We start from the raw sequence: 18,519 nt of genomic DNA, 5'->3' as shown, positions 1-18,519 counted from the left end.
TGAGAGTCTCACTGGCCTGGAACTGGCCAAACTGACTACACTGGCTGGCCAGCAAGTTAGCCTGTCTCCATCTCCCCAGCACTGGAATGACAGCCATGTACCACCAGGCCTGGGCTGTTGCATTTGTGAACTCTGAGGATGGAACTCCAGTCCTTTCCTGGGCCCTGCTCTCTCTCCAGCTCTTCTCCCCTTCCCCCTCTCCCTTATTCTTTTGGTGTCTGCGTAATCTTCTTGGATATACGCTTTGGTTATTGCCCCTTTGTGTGGCTTCCTTTGTCTCTGAATTAGTCTTACTAGGAGCATAAGTCACTTCCAAGAACTAACTTCTCTTTCTCTGTAGCACACCTGCTCTCTACTTCATTGCGTTCTGCACTTATCTTTGTAATTGTTCTGCTTTTCACTTTCACTGGATCTAATTCACTTCAACTACAGCTGAAGTGCAAGAGTGAGTGAGTTCACATTAACAGGTGAGTTCTTTAAAAGTATGTTGCTAAATTTTCAACCATATTAGGATATTCCAGAGGATATTCAAATAACCTTTTTTCATTGATGATTTTTCACTTAATCTTACTGTGGTTAGCGACATTCTGTGACACAGTAGTGTTTTGAAATTTACTGATGCATCTCAGGACAAACATTTGAAAATACCCGTATAGCTGAAGTATGAGCCACATTAATAGATATTCCAAAATGCTTGGAAGTTAAGATTTTCTTCTGCCTTCTAGCATTCGACTCCAGGCTCCATCTTAGGCACGGCCTCTTATACTTTCTTTTTTTGCAGTATGAGAAACCAAACCCAGGGTCGCTTTCATGCTAGACAAGTGTTCCACTACTGAACTCCACCTCTAACCTCTTTCTGTACTTTTTAAGGCTTATTTGTTTTTATTTTATGTGTATGAGCATTTTCCTGCATGGATGTATGTTCGCCACAATGCATGTCTGATGCCCTCGAAAGTCAGTAGCCTGAATAGTTGTGAGCCACCACATAAGTGGTGGGAACCGAATCCAGGTCCTCTGCCAAGAGCAGCAATGTGCTTAACTGCTGAGCCACCTCTCCAGCCCCATCCATTCCTGCTCTTTTGATGGAGAGTCTGGAAAGTCTTTGGCTTTTATTCTTCCATCCTGAAAGCTCTGCCTTTCATTCAGAGTTGGAGATTTGCTCCTTAGCTTCCCAAGTCATCCAGGTTCAAAAATATGAAAATATTTTAAATGAGAAAAATGTGGGAGCGGGGTAGAGCTGACAAGGGCCTGGGGAAGGGGTGGATTTGTTTTGAATGTCCCTTCTGCTAGTGTGACTCGGCCTGTTGGCAGTCTCTTTGTGGCCACATCTACTAGCTTTCTATATTGTACTAGCATTCGCCAAATATCCTGTACGGGAAAATGGTTGTTCATCTGGCGAGCTTGCAGACTGCCATTTGGCAATACCAACACACACGGTCATAGCTTCTTTATTTTCCTTTTAGTGAGGTTGCCTGCTCTCTATGAAAGCTTGTGTCCAGATTTAGCACATGTGGCTAGGAAAGAAAATGGCCAGAAATCTCAGCAGCGTTCTTTTCTTCATTTCCTTTCCTGTTAAGTCTTGGATAAGGTGTGGTCTATTTGATCACTGTCTCTTTCTGGTTCTGCAAGATGGCCAGAGGAAGTCCTATCTCAGTTCTTGCTTGGGGAGAGATCATCAGGCCTCTTCCTAGATTACTTGCTCCAGGGTGCAGCCTCAGCACTGTGGATAATTGCTCTCCCAGCGGTGAGTAGGTGTGGTCCCGCCCATCATTGTCTCAGCTGATAAATTGTTAATCTGTTAATCAATGTGTTAATTACCATCATATCACAAGGGAAAACCAGCCTGGTTCCTACCAGGGTCTCTCACTTTGGATAACTGTTCTCATCCTGGGGTGACCTCTCCTGTGCCTAACAGTACCTTGGGGGAATCTTTCAGGACATGTCCCTTGTCACAGAGATGTTTATGACTCACTGTCCCTGGAATCCAAGGTGACTCTAAAGCAGCAGTTCTCAACCTGTGGGTCCCGACCCCTTTGGGTCGAATGACCCTTTCTCAGATGGTCACCTAGGGCCATCTGAAAACAAGGTATTTACATTATGATTCGTAACAGTAGCAAAATTACAGTTATAAAGTATAAAATTAGTTTTATGGTTGAAGGTCACCACAACATAAGGAACTGTATTAAAGGGCCGCAGCACCAGGAAGGTTGAAAACAGTGGCAGATCTCTCTGGGCCTTCAGTTTGGCCTTCAATAGGATGCTGTAGGGTCCAGGATTCACCATTTTTACTCCCCCGAAGGCCTTAATGAGAAGTCAGTGAGTCTTAGCAGAAGCAGCTTCTGTTGAGACCTGCTTCTTCTGCAGATCTCTAGTAACCTTTCAAATGATTTCAGTGATGTCATTCCTTTCTACTTATAGCTTTCTGCTATGAGAACATCACACTCATAACCTGAAGGGTTTACATCTCTAGTGATTTATAAACAACCAATACCCTAAGGTAGCTCAAGTTAAAAACAAAACAAACAAGCAAAAAAAAACACACTGACAGGACATAAAATTGATTTTAATGTTGCAGCTAAAAGAACAATGGTATTTACTTAAATTTACAGGTGTAGTTTATTGGTTACTTAGGTAACATGAAATAAATGTCTACTCTTCACTTACACCTACTTTCCTTCTCTCCTGAAATAGAAAGGCAAGCCATATCTCTAAGCCTTTTAGGCCAGGCCATGAACCTGATTATGTCCAATGGGCTATGAACACTAGTGAGACACGTCAATTCTAGGGGGGAAGCATTAAAGAGTGAGTGGAGCTCAATGACAGAGTGCCTGTTTCACATGTATGAGGCCCTAGGTTTGATCCCCAGTACTGAAAATAAGGGGGAGGGGAGATAAGGAGGAGGTAGAGAAAGAGGAGGAGGAGGAAGAAGAAGAGGAAGAGGAGGAAGAGCTGGAGTTCAGTGGTCCAGTCAGTGTTTATCAACATGCAGACAGCCCCAGGCTTATCCCTAGTCTGCCTCTCAGTCAAAGCAACAAAGAATGCCACATGCTAAGCGACACAGCCATTCAGCCTGAGACATTACCAAGTGAGGGAGTCATTCAGAGGGATTGACTTAGTCAGTAAGAAAGAACTTTAATGGGGCTGGGAAATAGCTTAGCTGGTAAAGCCCTTGCCACACAAGCATGGGGACCTTGGATGATCCCCAGAACCCACATGAGAAAGCCAGTTGTTGGGATGCGACCTTGTCATCCCAACTGAGGAGGCAGATCCCTGCGCCTCAGTGGCCAGCCACTCTAGCCTGCTTGGCAAACTCCAGGACAGTGAGAAACCCTGTCTCATAAAACAAGGTTGACTAGAACCCAAGGAACAAGACTGAAGTTGTCTTCTGACCTCTACACACATGTGCACATAGATCCACAAACACTTCAAATGTGCATGCACACACACCAAAAACTTTTTTAAAAAGAAAAGGAAATAGAAAAAACTCTAATGTATTGAGTCACTGCTCTCTCAGGAAGGCCTATTGCTCAGCACTGTCTACCCTGTCCAGGCAAATGCCGGAAGGGCACTTAATGAACGCAAGGCTCTGATTACTGTTTTGGGTTTGTTGTTGTTTATTATTATTATATTATTTTTATTTTTATTATTATTTTATTATTTATTTATTATTTTATTATTGTTGGGTATTTATTATTATTATTATTTGAGACAAGCTATCTCTATGTTGTCCTGACTGTCCTGGAACTTGTTATGTAGACAGGCTAGCCTCAAACTCACAGAGATCCACCTGCCTCTGGCTCCTGAATGCTTGGATTAAAGGCCTGTGCCAGCGCTCGCAACCACACTGTTTTAATTTTAAAGCTCCAAATTCTAGAAGCTAGAAACTTCCATTTGGATTATTAGATACAGCAGGCAAGCATGATTGTAATAAACCTTTACCTCTGAAGGAAGGTCAATGAAGAATATCCTTCAATTACATGGTGTGGAGTTTCCTGAGGAAGCTTTTTTTTTTTTTTTTCTTACCTTATTTCCCCTTGAGGCACATGCATGAAAAAGAAAGTTGTAACTATTCTGAGTTAAGCTATAACATACCTTAAGCTCTAAGTAATCTTAGTGATACTATCTTGTGTATTAACATCAGGGACTTTCCAGTCCCAAGAAATTAAAGCAATATGCTTAAAGAGGGCAGCAGATATTAACCTTCCCGTCTATCATACCACTGTTCAGCGGAGAGCAATGTGCTCCAACCATCCTTTCTCAAAGCGATTCTTCCTCCCCTCGGCCCTAATTCTTTCTGTGCATGTTCAAAACTACTGGAACATGTGGGGAAAGCTATAAATAAATTTAAAAAGTTTCAACAAGGTGGATAAAGCACTTGCTGTGCCCACCAACCATGTAAAAGCCAGGCAGGCATGGTGGGCACCATAGTGCCAGCACTTGGGGGGAAGAGACAGGAGATCCCTGGGAAAAGCTAGCTAGCTAGACAGCCAATGTCAGCTTCATGCCTGGCCCCCTCCCGTCCCCACACACTCTAACTTCACCAGCAGCCACAATGCTTGATAGCTCAACAGAACACTTTCTTGAATAATGCACCCTTTAATTACATATTATATGTTCTATTCTAAGGGGTAAATTTAATTATTTGGGTTTTGTTGTTATTTAAGGGTTTTAAGAGTTTGAGGGGTTTAAGGTAAAAAGGGCAGAAGATCTTCCCATTTTTTCTATCAACACACCTTCTCTGGCTAGCTACTTCTTCAGCCACGACACAAAAGCCATCGTAAGTACAACTATGTCTCTAAGATGGGGCTCTTGGTAACTGTGATGGTTAATTTTACTCGTCAATTTGACAGGACTGTTAGGAACCCAAATATTTGTTGGAAAATCCAGAAGTATCTATACGCTTATTTTGGGCTGAGTTTAATATATAAATCTATAGTTTGGGTAAAACGGATTTCCCCTCCCTGACTAGAATTAAATAACTGATCCTTTCCCGAATCTATAAGAGGTAGCTCTCCTTGTCCAGCTGTCTTCTAGGCTGAGTGCTGTGTTTACCTTGCTTTTCCATTAGAACCATGCTGGTGGTCCTCCTGTGTCTGAAATCTACAAAGTGCATCTATGCTGCCTGGTCCTGTGTCAGCTTGACACACAAACTATAGTTATCTGAAAGGAGGAAGCCTTACCTGAGAAAATGCGTTGGCACATGCCTGCAATCTCAATACCCAGGGAGGCAGAGGCAGGCGGATCTCTGTGAGCTGAAGGCCAGCTTGGTCTACAAAGTCCAGGACAGCTAAGGATACACAGAAAAACCCTGTCTGGAAAGCAAACACACAAACAAAAAAATAGAAAAAAATGCCTCCAAGAGATCCAGCTCTAAGGCATTCTCTTAATTAGTGATTGATGAGGAGGGCCCAGCCCACTGTGGCTGGGTTCTGTAAGAAAGCAGGGTGAGCAAGCCATGGGAGCAAGCCAGTAAGCAGCACCCCTCCATGGCCTCTGTATAGGCTCCTGCCTCCAGGATCCTGTCCTGTTCGAGGCCCTGTCCTTACTTCCTTTAGTGATGAACAGCAATGTAGAAGTGTAAGCTGAATTAAAAACTCTCCTCCCCAACTTGTTTTTCGGTCATGGTGTTACACTGCAGCAATAGAAAGCCTGACTAAGACAGCATGTCTTAGGACTTATCACCCTCTATAATCAGGAACAAAATTCCTTATAGTGGCTCACTAATGTCCCAATAACCAAAGGAAATTAGTGACCAAATCCAGAGTCAGTGATGGGAAAGTCCTACATGGTAATACATATAGGTACCATTGTCAAGAGGACGGATTATCAAGACTCTATCACATGTACTGCCCACATGGGAACTCCAGGTATCAGCAGAATCCTCACTGGCACCTGCCTGGCACCCACAGTTCAAACTTTAAATCTGGATGGTGGAACATACCACAGGTAACTTTTGAACTTGTGAACAATTTGGGTCTTCCGGTGAAATACATCCCATGTGCATTTTTTATAGCTTTTTAAAAACTCCAAGTTGTGCCAAAGGTGTGGGCACGGAGGTCAGAAGACAACTTTAGGGAGTCAGCTGTCACAAGAGGTCTCAACTGTTTTTCCTGCTGCGCTTGGTACTACAGGTTAGACGGCCCTCCAGCTCATCACCAGTTGGGAGTCTCCCGAGCCTGCCTCCTGTCTCACCTAGGAGTGCTGAAATAACTGGTGCCTGTCACCGCAAATAGGTCCTGGGGATTAAACTCAAGTCCTCAACCTTGCTGTGGCAAATCATTTTATCCAGTGAGCTATCTCAATGACCCTGTTTTTGTTTCTCTGATTGATTGGTTGGGTTTTTTTTTGTATTGAGATAGGATCTAAGTTACCTAGGCTGGCTTTGAACTCACTATATAGCCCAGGCTGGCCTCCAACTCAGTGATCACCATACTCCAGCCTTCCAGGTGCTAGGATGACAAGCATGAGCCATGTCGCCTAGCATTGTGTATATTTGAAATGTATGATTTTATTACACACTATATACATTTTAATACATGGCACATTATGTAGATTTTAAAACACACATATAGTGGGTAATGTTACACATCATTTCTCTTTCGTTTAAAGTCACATTACATGGTGCAGAGTGGCGCAAGCCTGCAATCTCAGCTCTTAGGAGGTGGAGGTAATAGAATCAGGAGTTCTAAATTATGCTAGCAAAACAGATAGTTCGGGCCAGCCTGGGTTACATCATAACCCTTGTCAAAACACAAGTGACTCATCCTTTGAACAACAGGGTGATATTTCAGACGATTTTTGTAAAATTGAGTTAGATTTGAGTGTTGTAAGGCCCAGACCTCAGTTATTTGTCCTGACAAGCCAGATAAACTTCCTTAGGTAACTTACTTGTGGCAGTCTGACTCCGGAAGCTCAGGCTGGCCTTCAACTTGTAGCAAACCTCTTGCCTCAACCAAGTGCTGAGATATTTAGGGGTATGAACCACCACGCCCGACATGAAATGATTTCTTGTTTGGGCTGTGTGGGACAAACAGCCCAATGGGTTTCACACTTCAGGGTCTAATAAGAAAAAAAAAAATAAAAATAAAAATATAATATATATATTATATATTATATATTTTTTTAATATTTCATATATATATATATATGAGTTTTTATTCTAGGTTACTCAGCCAGACACTACCCTCCTCTTGGCTCTCAAGCTTGACGCTTTACAAAGGCTAATTTGCCTCTGCCTTACGGTTCAGCCGGAATTTCTTTTACAGCATTTAACACGGTTCTCTTATAGCCCGCGGAGGGGCAGAACAGGATGCCACAGTTCCTGAGACCTGCAACCAGACGCTCTGAAGCTGACCTGGACACACAGTGGGGCACTCGCAACTCTGACTGGCAGCTGAAGTAGCAGTTGGGGTGGAGTCGTCCTGCCACGAGGTACTCTTATCTTTCCCCTGGCCACACCCCTGGGCCGAGGAAGCAATCCTGAACAGAAGGTGCGTCTCGTCTAGGGTGCCAGGTGTGCATCACGCCCTACACTGTGTGGGGCAACAGGGCTCTTTGGTCCTTGCCGCACTCCGCCCATCCCATGCCCGCGAGCGCCCCCAGCGCAGTGTGCGCCTTGGTTCGGTCCGCACGCGCGGGAAGCCGGAGGTGAAAAGGCTGGGAAGGAAAAATCAGGAGGCGCCTGCCGCCCGACCAGCTGCTCGTGGCGCGCGCCCCTCCCCTTCTGGGACTCCTAGCACTCGGCCGACCCCCCAACCGCCTGCTCGCCCCTCTGCAGCGGAGCGTGCGCCTTTGCTCTTACCGGTCCCCACCCCCACCCTCCGACATAGTGTGGCTTCCCTGGACCACTCTCCAGAGGGATGCCCTCCATCCCTGCCCCTCTCCTCAGTCTGAGGGGAGGCTCCCCTTGTTCCCTAACCTTTAGGGATCTCTACTCTAGGCGGTTCTTCCCATAATCGAAATCATTCACTTGCGTCCTAGAATTCCAAACTGTAATTGCTTTTACGTGGCCGTGGGATCCCTTTTACGAGGGATCCGCAGGAGATGGTTTTGGGGTGCTGGGGTGGGTATTCTTCTGTTATAGCTGCAAGGGCCGGGACGGGACGGAGGTTGCGGGGGGGGGGGGGGGGGATCGGAGTCCTGGGACTCATCCTTTCAGCTATTCACTTTCCTCAGCGTCCCAAGTATAGGGCACACCTCTCGGCAAGGGCTCCTGGCACTCTGGGGCGCCTTCGAGGTCCTCTGTGGACACTGACCAACACCTCAACCTTCCCCAATCGACCTAGGGCCTGGGGATGGGGAGCTGACTGTCCAGTTCCTTCGTTCTGCCCTGAGAAAGAGCCCCGGGGGCCGCTGCGTGTACACCGCCCCTCCCGCGGCCACGGGGAGAGCCGAAGCCTGGGTCCTGGACCAGGAGAGGCTGGCGGAGGGTGAGGGGCAGCCGGGCACCGGAGCGCGCCAAGAGACCAAATGGCTGTCGGTTCCGGTCAGTGGCGGAACTGGGCCCCAGCAGTCAGGTCCCAAGCTGGAGTCGGGGGAGGGGCGCGCTGGGGGAGGGGAGGAGGTGGGCAAGATTATCCCGGAGTAGTCGCTCGAGCTGCCCCTTCAAAGGTGGCCGGGAGCTGGACCGGGTGGGGTGGGGTGGGGTGGGGTGGGGGCGTCGTCACGCCCGCCTGAACGTGACCCTCCCCGGCAGACAGCGCGGGGAACAGCGCCGGAGCCACGTTTACAGTAGGAAAGCCTTTCCTCCGCCAAGCGCGGCCCGAGTCCATCACAATTTAGCTCCTCCCTGTGAGAGTCCCGGAAAGGCGAGGCTGGACCCGCGCGCGGGGAGCACCAGGCGAGCTGGGGCAGGACCCCTGAGGCTGAGCTCGGCGAGGCGTGCCGGGGCCACGGGCACCATTTCTGTTAGAGAGCAGGAGTGGCCTTTGGGACTCCTCTGGTCGTGCGCCCTGCGTCGCCGTCGCCCCCACCTAAGCGGAGCGCGTAGCTGGCGGAGAAACCACATTCTCCAGAGGGAAATGGCCAGGGCATGGGCACCCGTGACCTCCCAAGCGGGGTTACCAGATCCGCTGCGGGGAGTCTCGGCTTCACCAGCCATTGGGGGGGGTTCCGACAAGCAAAAGCAAGAGGCAGCGGTTGGTTACCCTAAACTCTGATTTATGGGGTGCGGGGGGGCGATGTCCAAAACTCACCAGCACACCCTGTTTCCCGCTGGTCCTTTAAACCGCTACCCAGGGAAGGTGAAATGTTGGGGGGTGACCGGTGACTGGTTCAGGAGAGAGACATTTGGACATCACCCCCCCCCCCCCAACACACACACACACACACACACACCCCGTTTCCCAAGTCGCTGCAGGCTCGGGCAGGCTCGGCGCTGCCACCTGGCGGCTGCCTCTCCCGACTGGGAGGCGCTGTCTGCTCGCACCAGTTCCACAGACCTAGGTGGGTGTGTCCAGGCCTGTCTGCGGAAACAGAGCCGAAGCTCTGTAGATGCTTCTTCCTTCGTATCTATGTGGCCCGTGCAAACGCTCGCTTTCTGCTTGTCCTCAGGAGTAAACGGAGAAATGTGTTAGCATGGGCTGGCATGGATATAAAGAGCCGACTTGAGCCTGCTGGTTATGAGGGATGAGAAAGTGGTGAAATTATTAGAAATGTTTCTTATCTATTCTGATAGTGAAAATAAATGACAGCTTTCAGTTATCCTGCTTAATATTTTTCGAGAAAGAATTAAATAAGCTCGGCCCTCGTTGAGGGCTACCGCTCACAACCCAAACTTCAAGAATTAGCATGTTTCAATACAGCCTTCTCTCCTAGTCCAGTTTCAATACAACTTCCTCAGGCCCAGTGATGGAGTGCATGAGGAAAGCAAAATCAGCCTGAGTGAAGCGAGCGGAACTGAAAACAGGGCTGATGGAATTCAGTTTCCCAGAGCACTTTCCAGTCAACAAAATTAACAAGAAGGCTTTCCCCACCTCTGTTTATTTGAACTGAATGCTCAAAGCCTGACCAACTCATACAATCACAGTTTCTCCTGCCAAAGTGAAGCAGGGATCTTGGAAAACAGTGCCATGCCAGATTTGTGAAACTAATTTCCATCCAGGTTTCCCTCCTTCTGTGCTACAGGAGCACATTAAGGAAGCAGTGGAGGTAAATCTTTCCATCCATACCCCGTCCCATTTTGTGGATGTGAGGTTTTATGTTGTACAGGTGTGTAGGAGCAAGAGAAATGCATTAGCGGATATTACACTTTCATGTCAAATGGATTGCATTTAATGGAATAAAATAAATATCTGCCTTCCTTAATTCAAAATGTGAAAGGTCTAATATCATTTCCAATAAAGACCATTAGTTGATTATTCTAAGACAGGAGTTGTTTGCAAAATGATCTTGGCTTTCTGTTTATATAGCTACAAGGGTAACAGAGGAAACACTGAGAACTGATTTACCAGCAGCACCAAACAGCTGGTATTTGGGGGGAATGGGGAGGTCAGTATTGAAGAACTGATTATAAAGCTTATGAAGTTAAGTAATGAGACTCCGAAAATTTTCTCCCATTCTTTGTTATTAAACACAATACATTCTGGTGTATGTGTACTTTACTCATGGAAAGATGACTTCAATTAAAAGCTATTTGTCACATGTTTTGTTACATTTTAAGTGCTCTAAGAACACTTAAAACAGTCACACTCAAGTAAGTCGAAGCACTCGAGAATATATTCTACAGACCTTTATTCTGTAATCGTGTAATAAGGTCAATGGAAGCTGCCCACTCATGTTTCACGAGTTCTAAAAGAAACTTAGAAACAGGCGGCACATCTTTAGTCAGGGGGATGGGGGACATTTTTTTTTAGAATGAGTGAGTTGGTTCAGCTAGTACAGAATCCTCTGCTAAACCTGCCAGCCTGAGTTCAATCCCCAGTACCTGGATTGAGAGAAAGGGGAGCACTGACTCCAGAAAATTACCCTCTGACCTCCACTTATGCACAGTGCACTCCCATACAAAAATTAATCAGTTAATTAAAAATGAGGAAGGTTGTTTTTTTGTTTTCCCTTTCCTTAAAGGCCTTTTCTTCTTTGGTGGCATATAGTTTAATGGTATGCCTTAGAGTCTAGTGGGTTTTCTGAAATGCATCTAACCAAAAGATCAGGCCAGGAACTACTCTTTTGATATGCTTTCAAAATAAAATCTGCGCATTAAGCCCGAGTATAATTATGATGTCTTATTTACACTATTGGATGAATCATCAATTACATCAACACTCATATTACCAAATCATCAAACATTATTTAGTATAGATTCTACAGAAAATACATCTATTTTGTTTTTTTATAAATAATATGTAATATTTGTTATGTCTAATATAAATAATAAGTAATAAAAATATTGATTTTGTAGACAACAGGCCTTTCAGGATAACCCAGGTGTCAGGTTGATGGCGTTTTAAGGATGTACATATGCCTTGCCTTTATTGTGCAAAACACCTTTCTTGGTGTGGTTTTTTTTTGGGGGGGGGGGTGCATACTATTTTAAAATTTCCTCCTCAGGAAATTAAAAAGGGTTATGATGGGTAGCACATGGTCAAAAAATTATTTGCTTTTACCCACAAAAACATTCTTGCTTGCAGTTGGTCTTAAGAGTCCCAATCAGCTGCCTGCATAGGGTGTTCTTTCCAGTAAATGTCTAACTCTGACACCCCGGGCCGCTCTCCAGCCTGCATACTTCGAAAGTGTGACAAGATAAGAGGAAATATCCCACCCAGCCCTACTGTGCTCTGAATCCAAAGCTGGCTTTAAGTAGGACTCTTCTGTCACTGGCCTGATGAAAACCAGTTTATTATCATGTTAAGAAAGGTCAGTTTTTACTAGAATTCCAATTTTCAGATCTTGGGGGAAAGGTGACTTGTATGACCAAGTTACTTCCTCTTCTAGGTACCTAGACAACCTCTCTCTGCCGTGTGTGTGCCCCTGAGTGGGCTCACAGACAGGGTCTCCTGTAGCCCAAGTTGTCCTGGGGTTCTTAGGTAGCAGAGGGTGACCTTCAACTGCTGGCCTTCCTGCTGCCACCTCCCAAGGGCCAAGATAACAGACCTGGACCACCAAATGGGTTTTTGGATACTTTCTACCACTGCTGACCACCTTCCATCTCGGTCTCTTGAACAACATGCTGCTTTTACTAGAAGCTGGTGCTCGAATTCACAGAGGGCTCAGGACACACATCAGTGGTTTATAACCACACACTCACAGAGCCCTAACACCAGCCCTCTATAAAGAGGCTCATGGGGTTCCCCAAGCACAGAGGAGGAGGACAACTGAGACCCAGAAAGAAAGACCAGCAGAGGGGCTTGAGATTGGGAGTTCAGCGGTCCCACCGTCCTTTCCTACCCCTTTCTCTTTTCCTCGGTCTTTTAGGCCCATTTGCTTCAAGTAACACACACAGAGGAGAAAATGGGTAAGAAGGAAGGAAGAGGGAGGGCTCTGAAGGGAGGAGGAAGACAGATAATGACCCCATCTATCCTTTGGAAATTGTGGAAAACAAATATTTAGGAAGCAAAATGAATTCCCATTCTGTATTCACCATGATCGCCCTATACAAAACCACACAAAGTCTCTTATTGAGGTAATTACGGACCACTGCCTTAGCGTTCCAAGGCAAATCTCCTTGTTTGGGCTACCCAGGATTTAAAGGGGAGCTAAAATCATTAAATAACTAGTTAACCTCTGTTTGGCTAAAAGAGTAAGCAATTACCGGGGGAGGGGGGCAAACCTCTGCCTTTCACAAACAGCACAGATAGAATCCTGAAGGGATTTACACAATACACCAATGTCTGTGCTGTACCTACAATTGTTAAAATAATTGTGATGACAGGTGTCTAGGTACCACTTCCTTAATGGTTTTCAATATCCATTGATTTATTGTTGTGGCTCCCCTCACTTACATCTCTAGCTTTAAGAAGGAGCCGAGAAAGGAGATTTTTGCACCAAAGGCTGATTCTTTATTCCTGCGCTGAAAAGAACCAATAAAAATAATCACTCGGCTTTTAAGCAGAAAGCTTCCATTTACAGTATTTCACCCTCACCCCCCCTCCAAGCCCCTTGTTATCTAACATAATGGCTAGAATACATTTCCGTCTCTCCCCTTAATAACTTCATGCATTAACATCCTCTTCGCACGCGCGCGCGCACGCACACAGGCACACGCGCGCGCGCGCACCCAGCAAGAGGGGGGAAAAAAGAGGCAGCAGAAATCTCAGCTGTACTTCTAGCCCTTTTAAAAAGTTTGCTCTGTAAATTGGAATGAGGTCAGATTTGGAGCTTCTCATTGCACGCGGAGATTATTATTGCATCGGGTTCCAAGCCAATGGGAAGGACGGGGGAGGGGCTTGGCACGAGGAAGCGTTAGTTACAGCGGCTGATTGGCTGCCTGCGAGAGGATAAAAAAGCGCGAGGCGGAATTGGGGTCTGCTCTAAGCTGCAGCCAGAGAAACAGAGTGAGGGGAAGAGGGCCGTCTCCCTCCCGGTCTCCAGTTTCTTGCACGCTCTTTCTTAGAGTCTGCAGCGGGAGAACTCTGCCGGCAACCAGCTCCCCTTCTTGCAGGAGGGAGGGAGAAACATACATTTATTCATGCCGGTCTGTTGCTTGCAAGCGTCTTGGCTTCCTACCTTGCAACAAAATAATTGCACCAACTCCTCAGCGCCGATTCCGCCCACAGAGAGTCCCGAAGCCAGAGTCGCTTTGGCTTTGCACTGCAGGAAAGGGACTTAGACGCTAGAGACGATGTCGCTTTCCTGAGCTACCGAGAGCTCTCGTGAACTGCAATCGACTGCTCCAGGGAAAGGGGGGGAAAAAAAAAAGACTTGCCCCGGAGGCGGCGAGAAACTTGCATTTGGAAGACACTCCGGCCACCAACGTTTGGAGAAACTCCTCGGCGCGGCCGGTTCCAGCCTCGGCGCCCGCAGGGAGCACTTCAGCGGTGAGGGAGGACGGAGGGCCGCGGGGACTCTAGCTCGGCGGCGGGAGGCGGCCGCCCCTGGCCCGCGCGCCGCTCGGGGGACCCTGGTCTCCGCCCCGGGGAGCCCGCAGGGCCCGGCGACCGCGCCGCGAGCGTGTGAGCGCGCGTGGGCGCCCGGCAAGCCGGGGCCATGGTCCAGCAGACCAACAACGCGGAGAACACGGAGGCGCTGCTGGCCGGGGAGAGCTCGGACTCGGGCGCGGGCCTGGAGCTGGGCATCGCGTCCTCCCCGACGCCCGGCTCCACGGCGTCCACGGGCGGCAAGGCGGACGACCCCAGCTGGTGCAAGACGCCCAGCGGCCACATCAAGCGGCCCATGAACGCCTTCATGGTGTGGTCGCAGATCGAGCGGCGCAAGATCATGGAGCAGTCGCCCGACATGCACAACGCCGAGATCTCCAAGCGGCTGGGTAAACGCTGGAAGCTGCTCAAGGACAGCGACAAGATCCCGTTCATCCAGGAGGCGGAGCGGCTGCGCCTCAAGCACATGGCTGACTACCCTGACTACAAGTACCGGCCGCGGAAGAAGGTGAAGTCGGGCAACGCGGGCGCGGGCTCGGCGGCCGCGGCCAAACCCGGGGAGAAGGGCGACAAGGTCGCGGGCGGCGGCGGCGGCGGCCACGCGGGAAACGGCCACGCGGGGGGCGGCGCGGGCGGCGGCTCCAAGCCCGCGCCCAAGAAGAGCGGTGGCCCCAAGGTGGCGGGCAGCGCGGTCGGCAAGCCTCACGCCAAGCTCGTCCCGGCGGGCGGCGGCGGCAAGGCGGCCGCCTCCTTCTCCCCGGAGCAGGCCGCCCTGCTGCCCCTCGGGGAGCCCGCCGCCGTCTACAAGGTGCGGACTCCCAGCGCGGCCGCGCCGGCCGCCTCCTCCTCGCCGTCCGGCTCGCTGGCCACCCCCGCCAAGCAGCCGGCCGACAAGAAAGTGAAGCGCGTCTACCTGTTCGGGAGCCTGGGCGCTTCGGCGTCCCCCGTCGGGGGCCTGGGAGCGGGCGCCGACCCTAGCGACCCGCTGGGGCTCTACGAGGATGGAGGCCCCGGAGGCTCGCCCGACGGCCGGAGCCTGAGCGGCCGCAGCAGCGCAGCATCCTCGCCCGCCGCCGGCCGATCGCCCGCCGACCACCGCGGCTACGCCAGCCTCCGCGCAGCCTCGCCCGCCCCGTCCAGCGCGCCCTCGCACGCGTCCTCGTCGCTCTCCTCGTCCTCCTCCTCCTCCTCGGGCTCCTCGTCGTCCGACGACGAGTTCGAAGACGACCTGCTCGACCTGAACCCCAGCTCAAACTTTGAGAGCATGTCCCTGGGCAGTTTCAGCTCCTCGTCGGCGCTCGACCGGGACCTGGATTTTAACTTCGAACCCGGCTCGGGCTCCCACTTCGAGTTCCCGGACTACTGCACGCCGGAGGTGAGCGAGATGATCTCGGGAGATTGGCTGGAGTCCAGCATCTCCAACCTGGTCTTCACCTACTGAAGGGAGCGCGGGGCCGGGGAGAAGGAGGGCCAGGAGGCAGGAGAGGAGAGAGGAAGAGGAAAACAAAACAAAAATTTTAAAAATTAAAAAAAAAAAAAAAGAAAGAAAGAAAAAGGAAAAGGAAAAAAAAAAGAGGAAAAGGAACAGATGGAGAGTGCAAGGGGAAAGGAAAAAGAAGGCGAAGTGCGCAGGGCTGGCCTCGACCACGTCCCGTCGTTGGAAAAGGAGCGCGGGGGCGTAGTGGACCCGCGCCCCCATCCCCCACTCCCGGGGCTGGGGACTCGGCGGAGGCGGAGAGTAGACGGGGGCGACCTTTCATTGTTGTTATTGATGTTGTCGCTGGCTAAAAAAGCTACTTCGAGTTTCCTCCCCATTTTTTGCTTGAAGAGACTCCCCCCCCCTTCCCCTTCCAACGAGCTTCCGGACTTGATTGCACCCCCTGCAAGGAAAGAAGCCGAGCTAAAGCTTCCAGAGACCGAAGGAATCTTGGACCCCCACCCCCACCCCCCTCGCATCACCACTTCGGTGGTTTCTTGGTCGATTTTTATTTCGATTCTTGATCGAGAGAGAAGTAGTGGGGGGGGGGATCCAGCCCTCCCCCTCTCCTTCCCACCCCCTCTTTGTATCCCCCCCCCGTTTTATTTTTCTTTTTCTGCAATGAAGACAGAAGGCTCCGGGGTGATGCGTTTGGCCGTGGCGTTTGTGTTGGGCTGAAGGGAGCATTGACATGGAGAGACTCCACGCTGGCCAAGTCCCGGGCGGGGATTTTTTTTTTTTTTTTTTTTTTTTTTTTTCCTTCTTCTTCCTTGTCTCTGCAGCCTGAGGAGATGTGCAGGGAGCAGCAGGCCAACCTCGGAAATGAACATGGAACCTCGTGGAAGACACAGCAGCCTGATTGGGGACACAGAAGGACCCGGAGCACAGAGGGCGTTGGGGTCCCGGGGCCTCGGCCTGGGGTCTGTGCAAAAATAAGGAGAAAAAAAGTCAGAGAGGTGAGGCTACCCAGAGCCGGCGGGAGGACAGGAGACTGTGGGATGTGGTCCAGGGGCCTCGGAGTGGTTTCGGGGGGGAAAAGAGGTTTTTTTCTTCTCTTAATGGGAATCGTGATGGTGTTGAGTTATTTCACTGGTGGGGTTATTATAGCATGTTATCCTGTCTATCTTTTGAAGATTTCTGTATAAGACTGTTGAGCAGTTTTTAAAATAGTGTAGGATAATATAAAAAGCGGATAGATGGCGCTATGTTTGATTCCTACAACAAACCGATCACCAGCTCCTTTTCATTCTTAACTCTTTAAAAGGATTCAAACGCAACTCAAATCTGTGCTGGACTTTTGAAAAAACACAATTCAGGACCAAATTTTTTCTCCGTGTGTGTTTATTCCTTATAGGTGTAATTGAGAAGACCCGTTTATTTTTACCCCCTCACAGACGCTCCATCTTTGTATTTTTTTTTTTTCCTTGTAAATGTAATCAGATGCCATTTTATATGTGGACGTATTTATACTGGCCAAACAGTTTTCTTATTTTGTCCCCCCTTTTTCCCCCCCTTTTCTTTTGCTTTCTTGTCTTTTGACCTCATTTCTTAATTCTATCTTCCGTTGATTTTCTTTCTTTTTCTTTCTTCCTTTTTTTTTTTTTTTTCTAGTGTTGTTACCCACGCCATTTTACGTCTCCTTCACTGAAGGGCTAGAGTTTTAACTTTTAATTTTTTATATTTAAATGTAGACTTTTGACACTTTTAAAAAACAAAAAAAGACAAGAGAGATGAAAACGTTTGATTATTTTCTCAGTGTATTTTTGTAAAAAATATATAAAGGGGGTGTCAATCGGTGTAAATCGCTGTTTGGATTTCCTGATTTTATAATAGGGTGGCTGGTTAATATCTCACACAGTTTGAAAAATCAGCCCCTGCTTTCTCCATGTTTACACTTCAATCTGCAGGCTTCTTAAAGTGACAGTATCCCTTAAAATGCCACCAGTTTCCACCTTTCAACCCTCATGAGGGGAGGAGAGTTCAGCCCAGCACCATAATGCTTTAAAGAAAACGGATTTTTTAAAGGAATTGCTGTTCTGTCCAGAGGTTTTAAAACTGGCGCATTCACAGCAAAAAGGGATTCTGTAGCTTTAACTTGTAAACCACATCTTTTTTGCACTTTTTTTATAAGCAAAAACGTGCCGTTTAAACCACTGGATCTATCTAAATGCCGATTTGAGTTCGCGACACTATGTACTGCGTTTTCATTCTTGTATTTGACTATTTAATCCTTTCTACTTGTCGCTAAATATACTTGTTTTAGTCTTATGGCATGGTGATAGCATATGTGTTCAGGTTTATAGCTGTTGTGTTTAAAGATTGAAAAAAAAAAGTGGAAAACATCTTTGTACATTTAAGTCTGTATTATAATAAGCAAAAAGATTGTGTGTATGTATGTTTAATATAACATGACAGGCACGAGGACTCCTGCCTTTTAAGAGGCAGTTCCGTTAAGGGTTTTTGTTTTTAAACTTTTTTCTTTTTTTTTCTTTTTTATTTTTTTTGCCATCCATCCTGTGCAATATGCCATGTAGAATATTTGTCTTAAAATTCAAGGCCACAAAAAAAAAAAAAAAGAAGAAAAAAAATGCAATGTTTGGGGGAAGAGAAAAAAAAAGGAAAAAAAAATCATGCCAGCTAATCCTGTCCATCACTGCCTGTCAGGTTGTTGCTATATACCTTCTGTAAATAACTTTTTTTGAGAAGGAAATAAAATCAGCTGGAACTGAACCCTAAATCTTGACTTTTGTCATTCTTATGCCTGAGATCCCTGCTGGCGCCACAGACTGCTGCCCTTTGCTTGGCCATGGAACTTGTGACTTCCCTAAGGTGGCCAAGCCATCTCAGTGACAAATACCAAGTTCCTCTTGGCCAGATTTGGCAAGCCTGACCCCAACTGATGGCATCAGCCACGTGTGTGTCAACCCTCTGCACGCCTTCGAGGAATTCTCCGCATCTACTGTACATCAGCAAGCACCCTTTGTCTGGAAATTTCAAAGAGGGGGGAGG

At 48.1% G+C, this 18,519-nt stretch overlaps 1 protein-coding gene and 1 long non-coding RNA gene across 2 annotated transcripts in view; one reads left to right on the top strand and one right to left on the bottom strand.

Moving 5' to 3' along the window:
- LOC129685572 (uncharacterized) overlaps positions 1–6,992 on the bottom strand; it is a 28,684-nt gene extending 21,692 nt beyond the window's left edge. The window contains exon 1 of the long non-coding RNA XR_008721509.1: positions 6,889–6,992. This is a non-coding gene — a long non-coding RNA (uncharacterized LOC129685572). The remainder of the gene's footprint in view (positions 1–6,888) is intronic.
- A 6,405-nt stretch (positions 6,993–13,397) lies between these two features.
- On the top strand, positions 13,398–18,265 carry Sox4 (SRY-box transcription factor 4). The gene has a single exon (XM_055619086.1). The coding sequence runs from the start codon at positions 14,143–14,145 to the stop codon at positions 15,472–15,474; it is 1,332 nt and encodes a 443-aa protein (XP_055475061.1). The 5' UTR covers positions 13,398–14,142; the 3' UTR covers positions 15,475–18,265.
- Positions 18,266–18,519: the final 254 nt, after the last annotated feature.

The sequence above is a fragment of the Psammomys obesus genome, unplaced genomic scaffold (genome assembly GCF_907164565.1).
Source record: "Psammomys obesus unplaced genomic scaffold, mPsaObe1.curated_primary_1811, whole genome shotgun sequence".
In the NCBI taxonomy this organism is placed as follows: domain Eukaryota; kingdom Metazoa; phylum Chordata; class Mammalia; order Rodentia; family Muridae; genus Psammomys; species Psammomys obesus.
Note: the sequence above shows the minus strand (reverse complement) of the source record. Positions and strands in the feature narration are given on the sequence as shown.